Source organism: Pteropus alecto, unplaced genomic scaffold, assembly GCF_000325575.1.
Source record: "Pteropus alecto unplaced genomic scaffold, ASM32557v1 scaffold115, whole genome shotgun sequence".
Classification (NCBI taxonomy): Eukaryota; Metazoa; Chordata; class Mammalia; order Chiroptera; family Pteropodidae; genus Pteropus; species Pteropus alecto.
This window is the reverse complement of record NW_006436814.1, coordinates 1,928,137-1,936,893: the sequence shown is the minus strand read 5'-3', so window position 1 is coordinate 1,936,893 and position 8,757 is coordinate 1,928,137. Positions and strand designations below refer to the sequence as shown.

At 35.9% G+C, this 8,757-nt stretch overlaps 1 protein-coding gene across 1 annotated transcript in view; it reads right to left on the bottom strand.

Annotated features, from left to right (window-relative positions):
- The window catches only part of EFCAB2 (EF-hand calcium binding domain 2), an 81,776-nt gene that overhangs the window by 35,059 nt on the left and 37,960 nt on the right, over positions 1-8,757 (bottom strand). The window contains exon 3 of the mRNA XM_015591267.2: positions 7,121-7,205. Coding sequence (XP_015446753.1) covers positions 7,121-7,205 — 85 coding nt within the window. The remainder of the gene's footprint in view (positions 1-7,120; positions 7,206-8,757) is intronic.

The window sequence follows — 8,757 nt, the reverse complement described above, 5'->3', positions numbered from 1 at the left end:
CCACCATCCTACTCTCAGAAGTTCATTATGTAGATTGAGATACCCTATCTCCCAACAAGAAAAAATATCTTCTTTCAGAAAAGTAAGAAAAAAGAACTTGGGCTTACACAATTTATTTTTGGCAGTCTAGGAAAGGGGTAAAGTCTTTTAACAATTCCACATTAATAATTTTAGCCTTGACACAATAGTAGCATATTATAAACAACCCAAATTTCTAACATTAGGATATATGTTAAATTATGGTATAGTCATACATTGAAATACCTTGCAACCATTAAAATGATGGCATAAATTTATAAGATGTCATTCAAGGACAAAGTACTCAAATATAAAGCAAACATTTTAAACATAAAAGAACTCAGGGAAAAACAGCCCTGAGCACTTTCTTAAAAAAAATTGACAAGAGAATCCCAGACAATGGAAAGCAAAATAAAGAATTCAAGGATGTCGGGGAAATGGTGGTTAGCAGTAATTCCATTCAAATATAGGAAAAATATACTAAAAACTTGCGTGAGCACTAAACAAAGTATAAATATTCTTCCTCGTCAGTGTAAAAATAATACGTACTTAAGATAAATTGGGGGATTGAGGGAGAAGAAGTGGAAGAAGTTTTTAAAGTGATAATGTCCTCAACTTCCACAGCAAGGAATCAACTGACACTTTTTATATTTTAAATAGGTAGTATTTTAAAAACCTACACAACGACTGTAACCTCAATTGTTTTCTGATTATCTTTCCGGAATTAAAATAAATAATCTCTCATGGCCAACAAACATTTGAGATTCCACAATTTCTTCAATTTAAGTTAATTATTTTCTTTCGTTACATTCGCGTAAAATTAATTAATATATTTCATTTCTAAAAAGCATGATTGTTGCGATCTTATTTTTATAGGATACTTTTTTCCTTCATTCATTTAATAAATATTTATTGGGCACCTACTATGGGCCAAACAGTTGTAATTGCTGAAATACAAGTGAACAAACAGACCAAAACTCTTGCCTTTATGGAGATTATATTCCAGACTTTCTTCTTCCATAATTTCTTTATTTTTCCTTCCTTCCTCCTTCCTCCTTCCTTCTTTCTTATTAACTCCCCACCCTTCTATCCATTTCTCCTGTTACACATGGACAAAAAGAGGTCTACAATGATAGTTCTCTAACATTAACAACTGCTATTTCAGGAAGTAGAATTTGGGATTTTTTTTTTTTTTTAAACATCTTTAACTGATTCTTTTAATCACAGTTCATCAAAAGCCAAACCAATTTTTTATAAAGCGAATGGAAAGTGAAATGGTGAAAAGACAAGGTGTAAACCTCTCTTTAAAAAGTATTTATTCTACGGCCATGCCACCCTGAACGGGCCCGATCTTGTCTGATCACAGAAGCTAAGCAAGGTCGGGCCTGGTTACTACAAGGATGGGAGACCACCTACGAAGAAGACCAGGTGCTGTAGGCATTAAAACATTTCAGAAAAAAAATACAGAAAAAATAGAACAGCCATACATCCAATACCAAGATCCAACAGACGTTAATATTTGGCCACATTTGCTTCAGATGTTTCCCTTAACAATAAGACACTGTAGGAAGAGCCGGAGTCCCACTCTCCATCCCTTCTCCCTCCATCTGCAGATGCGAGCACTGTTCTGAGGATAACGATCATGACCGCGCACGTCTTTGGATTCATAAACAACAGACACTATTACTTTGTGTTTAAAATGTAAATACCATACTGTTTGCTTCCTTTGGTAATATTTTTAATACACCATAGTTTTTGAAATTTATCTAAGTTCCATGTGTAGCCATTGTTCATCACCCCTTTCATCCATGTGTGAGCTATCAGCGCATGAATAAACCCCAGTTCTTCCAATTCCTTCCCTATCAAGGGGTCTTTGGGTCCAACAATCCCACTATTTTGTAATATGTTTCCACTGCACAATTGCAGACCCATTCACATTCACCAATGTAGTTTTTCAAAGCCCTTTAATTAGCCTCAAACTTTCTCAGATAATAACTGTTTGGGGAAACTGTCCAAGCAATTTATCCACACTGTTCACACGTTTTACCACCTGATAAAAATGAATTGTGAAATGCTGTATTAACTTGTCTTTAAAAATGGTATTACATGTGAAGAACGGAAGTAGTACTTATGGCACCTTCGGCCCTCTTAGGAAGAGTTATTTCTATTCCATTGAAAAAAGATTCTTATTACCCACAACTTATTGAATTTTAGACACGACAGAATATACTTGAGGTTCCTTCCTATCGCTTAAGAAACTTAGGTCTCCTTATCAGAGAAAGAGATGAACACTGGGTGTTGCGAGCCTCAGAGGCTCGTGCTGAGCTGAGATGGAAGCAGTGAAAAGGGACACCCAGAGCTGCTGGGCCACGGAACGTTGGCCTCAAGACTAAGAAAACAGCAAGAAGCTGTCCAGGGAAATCTCCTGTAGATGAGGCAGGTACAGAGTACACACGCGAGAGTCTGGATTACTCATAGCCGGGGTCACTTTGGCACACATGGGTGTGGCTGGGGAAAGGGAAAGACCAGCACTTTTGTTCCAGGATTGGACCCTATATTGTCTAGCTCACCAAGGTCTCGGGTATCAATCTGTTCTGGACTTGATTAGAATGGAATATTTAAAAATATATAAGCTGATCTGAAATTATATACTTTTAAGACCTCATTCATATGTTTTTTCATTTGACACTCTTAATGATCAGGTATTATTATTCCAATTTTATAGATAAGGAAATGACATAAAAAGAGGGTGGCACATAAAAAATTAACGATAGAGCCAGCAAGGAACTCTACTGACTTCTAATGTACTTTTTTATTCTGTTAGCACCAAAGATAAAAAACATAGATTACAGAAAACTAGATTTTTGGTGAATAAGATTTGAATGACTTTCATATGAAATTTATGAGCTACATGGGGGGAAAAAAACAGCTTCTTCACTTTAGAGGCATTCCTTGTGGAATATGTTTTTAAAATTTTTTTTTACCAAACTAGCTTTACTCAGGATAACTCAAGTTTAATCTATTAAAACTACTCTGACTTTTGTTTGTTTTCAAAAATTAAATCAATACTCAAGAGGTATGTAATTGGACTATTTTTTAAATTTTTTGAATGCCAGAAAGTAAAAATAGTAAAAAGACAGATGGCATACATTTCACGAACTAAGATCTTTAATATATAAAAAGATAAATAATTCAATGGAAAAAATGGGGAAAGGTCACGAACTGCCAGTGCAAATGAAAGGAAATACAGATTGCTTTCAGACATATGGAAAGGTGTCCATATTTTTCATAATTAGAGAAATAAAAATTAATAGTGAGCTTCCGTTTTTCAGATATCAGATTGGTAAAAATTTTGAAAGTTTGAGGATTTAATTTTGTTTAATGGAGAAGAGGGAAATAGACATGCTCATAACATGAAGTGAAGCATATACGTCAAGATAGCAACACCTACCAAAAACTTTCGTGCACTTCGACATATTTCCAAAAATTTATACTAGAGGAAAATTCTCATTTTTGCAAAATAACATGCATACTAAGATATTCTCTGCCACATGAACTATTGTAGCAAAAGTCTGGAAAAAACCTAAATATCCATTGATGTGAGATTAATTCAATATATGAAGGTTCATTCATACAATGAAATGAGGAAGCTCTTTAGGTGTTAATAAAGAATAATCACAAAGACCTATTGACCAGTGAAAAAACAAAATGGTACATACAGTCTCTCACGTTAAAAATACACACACATCCTACAACTCAACATCAAAAAAAAATCCAATTGAAAAATAGACAAAGGACTTGATTAGTCATTTTGTCAAAGAAAATGTACAAATGGCCAATAAGTACATGAAAATATGCTCAACATCAATAGTCGTTAGGGGAACAAAAATCAAAACCACTAAGAGATACCATTTTACACCCACTGGGATGGTTATACGTAAAAAGTAAAAATCAGAAAACGAGTGTTGGAAAGAATGTGGAGAAACTGGAGGGGAAATGCACCGCGTGCTTTGCTGGTAGGAGCGTGAAATGATGCAGCTGCTGCAGAAAACAGTACAGTAGTTTCTCAAAAAATTAAACACAGAGCTACATGAGTCAGCAATTCTACTTCTGGGCATAGACCCAAAAGAAGTGAAAGCAGGGACCTGAACAGATACTTGTACACCAATGTTCACAGCATGTTATCCAAAGAGCCAAAAAGCGGAAACAACTTAAATGTCCCTGGACAGATGGAAGGATGAACAAAATGCGGTGCCTACATGCAGTGGAATACTATTCAGCCTTAAAAAAAAGGAAGGAAATTCTGACACATGCTACAACATGGATGAACCCTGAAAGCATGCTAAGTGAAATAAGCCAGACACAAAAGGACAAATATTGTATGATTCCACTGATATGAGGTACCTAGAATAGTCAGACTCATAGAAAGCAGAATGGCGGTTGCCAAGGGTTGGGGGGAGGGAGGAATGGCGAGTTACTCTTTAAAGGGTGTAGAGTTTCAGTTTAGAAAGATGAAAAAGTGCTGAAGATGGATGACAGTAATGTGAATATACTTAATGCCAGTAAACTGTATACTTAAAAATGGTTAAGATGTTAAATTTTATAGAAAGACAAATAAATTAAATCTGATTTAATTTTTATGTGAATTCTAAAAAACAAAATAAATGAACAAACAAAACGGAAATAATCTCATAGATACAAAGAACAAATTGATGGTTGCCAGATAGGAGTGGGGTTGGGGATATTGGTGAAAAAGGGGAAGGGATTAAGATCTACACATTGTCAGTTATAAAAGCCATCAAGGGGATGTAAAGTACAGCATAGGGAACATAGTCAATAATATTATAATAACTACATATAGTATCGAGTGGGTATTTAATATACCAGGGTGGTCACTTCATAAATTATATAAATGTATAATCACTATGTTGTACACCAGAAATTAATATGATGTTATATGCCAACTGTAATTGAAAAAATGTTTTAATCTAAAAAGAGGAAATTAACTGCATAACCAGTGTGTATAAAGTAATTTTCCAAACCAAATCAGGCATTAAACTTTTAAATAGTTTCTTAAAATCTTATTTTTATGTTATGTATATTTATAAAAATTACACACAAGCACACACTCATTTGCATGGACTATCTCTGGAAGAATTCGAGAAACTTAGAACAACCTTGCCGTTGGAAAAGGGAACTGGGTTGCCAGGAGTTAGAGGTGAAGAGCTCTCCCTATCACCGTACATTCTTTGTACCTTTTGAATTTTCTCCCAGGTGAATAAATTATCTATTCAAAACCTAATTTTCAATCAGTCTTACTGAGTGAAATCTGAACACAGAGCAGGAAATGTATTTAAGTCAAAATGTATTATGTGCTATGTTTCATATGAGGCAAAATAAAAATTCCCCTAAATAATGATTTTGAAAACTTGCCTCAATGTTTTTCGAGGTGTTAACTTTTGAAAACCATTTAACAAGGAAAATGAACTATTTCAGAACTTAAAAGATCAAAACTGAACACATAAAATAAGGAAAAAGGTCTTACAAGAGCTTTATGTACAATATAACACTGCTAATCCAGATTTAATAGAGGAAAAATAGAGTCTAAAATATTTACTACAAGAAATAAATGAAATAATAACACCTAATATGGTTCTAAGCTTTAAATCCCAAGCTAATTTGTTCCAGGCTAATAATGTTCTAAGAGATTTAAAAATGTCCACTGACAACATTCTCAAATTTTCTGGTCTCAGAACTCCTTTTACACTCTGAAAAATTACTGAGATCCTCAAAGAGTTTCTTAATATGAGCTACATATATCTATAGTTACCATATTACAAATTAAGCATCAAATTTAAAAATATTTATTACTTCACTTAGAAATCACAATTAAAAAACACATTATATGTTTACAAAAATAACAAAATTTTCATGAAAGCAAACTATATTTTCCAAAACAAAAAAAAAACTTCAATTAGACGAAGGGCACTGCTTTAACTGTTTGCAAATGTCTTCCATGCCTGACTTAACAGAAGACAGCTGGGTTCTCCCATGTGATCCTGCATTTGATCTGGTGCAATATCACACATCGTGTAGCTTTTGAAAAACTCCAATGTAAATTTGTACAAAAAAAAAAAGAGAATGAAAATAGCAAATACTGTCTTTGATTTATTATGAAAATTGTTTAGACTTCATTGACCCCCCCAACCACTCTGTGAGAACTACTTACACCAACCCTACGAGGCCGATATGAAAACTGAGGCGCAGAGGGAATAAATAAGTTACTCACAGTCACAAAGCCAGGACTGGACCCCAGGAAGTCCGCTTCAGACCCCAGGGTCGTCCCGGGAGCCGGGAGGAAAGCAGCACGTGATGTTTTACATAGTGATGCGGAACCCACTGGCTGCCTGGCAGTCACAGTGCCAGACGCCCCTCCAGATACTGTGATAAAATTCCAATGAAATCGTTCAAGACGTGCAAAGCCGAGGTCAGGGGAAGGGGAGAGGAATGGTGGCATGGAGCCTACAGCTTCTATCACACTCAGGAAAAGTCTCCTCTGCCTTTGGCCCGTTTTTTTCTCTCGTCTCAAACTATTCTTTGTTTCCTGCCCTCCATTCTAGGCCTACCGGTATTCATGTCTTCCTCTCTTCTTTTTATATTCTTTGGTTTTATATACTTTTCATACACTTCCCAAGTAAAATAACATTATTAATCTTTCTGTGTCATATCCCATTTATGGTTTAATAATACATACCTGTTTATTTTCAAAGAAAATTCTATTCATTCATTTAACAAATGTTTACCGAAGGACAACTATGCACCTAGCACCAAAGCTACAGTAGAGTTTACCTGATTCACAAAGTTTACAGTTTGTTGGAATAGGCAAATATAGATATATTTTTTCCCAGACTATAGAGATTCAGAAACAATACTGATCTGAAGCGATAGTTACCAAAAGACCTTTTACAGGAAACGTGAAAATAAATACTGTAGGTAGCATAATAAATCTAAGGGATGTGAAAAGGAAAAAAAAAAGAGCCGTTACCTATTTGATGAGTTCTCTTAGTAATTTAGAATAAGAATAAAGAAAATACTTTCAAACCTGACATCCACTGTATTATTCGACTCATGGTCAAACACTTCAAAAGCCTCTTTGATTTTTTTGTGAAATTCTGCTAGTGCTGCCTCTGCAAAAGACAAAGTAAATAAAAATGATTTTGCTTTCATTGTAAATTCCAAACAAAAATTTCAATAAATTAGAAATTCTTAATAAGGAAGAACATACAGAACTCTCTCCTGATCTTAATGTGTCATTTAGCATGTTTAACTTCCTCTGGAGATCTCGAAGAATGGAACAGACTTTTTTTCAACCTTTTTATTGAGGCATCATTCACACACACGTTAGCACCAGAGGTGCACTAATCTGAAGCACTCAGCTTTGGGAGTTTTTACATATGTATCTAGTCCTGGAGCCGCCATCCAGATCAAGACAGGACATTCCCAGCACAGTGGACCCCGATCTCAGCAGTCTGGGTAGAGTCCCAGTTTGAGAGGCAGGGGGAATCCAGTGCGACGAACAGTGACCGGGTCACTAGTGTGCCCACCTGCCTTGCTTCATTCTGCCCTGAGGAGGGTGAGGTCGGGGGTGGGGGGCGTACAAAAGCAACGTGTGATACTCCTTCAAAGAGCTTTCGAACCGGTTTTGAGACTGCTACTTATATGAAACAATTAAAAAGTCATTTATTCATTAAATATTTATTGAGTATCTAACTCAAAAAATATTGAGTACCTAATATGTACTAGACACTATTCTAGGTGCTGTTATAGCAAGGAACAAAATACACAAAACTCTCTGCCTCCATGGAGCTATTTTTACTGGGGGAGATACATAACCAAACCCCTAATTGTAGACATTTAGGTTGCTTCCGATTTTTCATTGCTATAATTATTCTTTAGTGATCAATCTTGCCCGATTCTTCCTGTGTATTTGTCTTCTAATCTCACTGAAATACAATGAGTTGAACACAGCTGAATTTGTGTGGGGTACTGGAAAGGTTCTAATTACTCATAATAGCACCTTGGGAAAATCTCACTGGTTATAACACTCCACTGCACAAAGCTGATATTTGCTTTTTAAATTTAAGATCATCTTTAAAGTGCATTATCTTTTATTTTTAGCTAGTCACATCTGTTGAGATTTCTTATCATCCTATAAAGTTTAGAAACTCATCCTTTGAGGAGCTTCTGGGTTGGTGAACACATGGAGATCCTGAGAGGCTGTCGCCCAGAGAGGGCAGGGAAGCTCTGCGCCCCACCCTCGTGCCTCGCCCTATGCGTCTCTTCCATCAAGCTGCTCCTGGGTTAGACTCTTAGCAGCAATATCAGAAGTTGGTTAGCCCAACTCACAATTAGAGTCGTGGATATTACCCACAACATGCATGATGTGTGGTTCTCCAGCCTTTGCCTGATCACCTCTGCAGAAAGAAAACCACTCCAGCATGCCTACCTCTAAGCTGGACGGCTCTACTGTAAAATGTGTCCTTATACTGTGCTAGTGTCATGTTCCTAAGTATAAATGAGTCTTTAGAGGGAAATTATTCTAATTTTTAATCTTGGTCTAAATACAGGATATAGGTGTCCTAGTGTGTATGCAAGACAATTCAGTGGGTCGTGGGGAAAAAACATTACAACTTCCATTTATTTTAGAAGAGAAAGGCAGGGCAGGATGGGGGCGGGGCA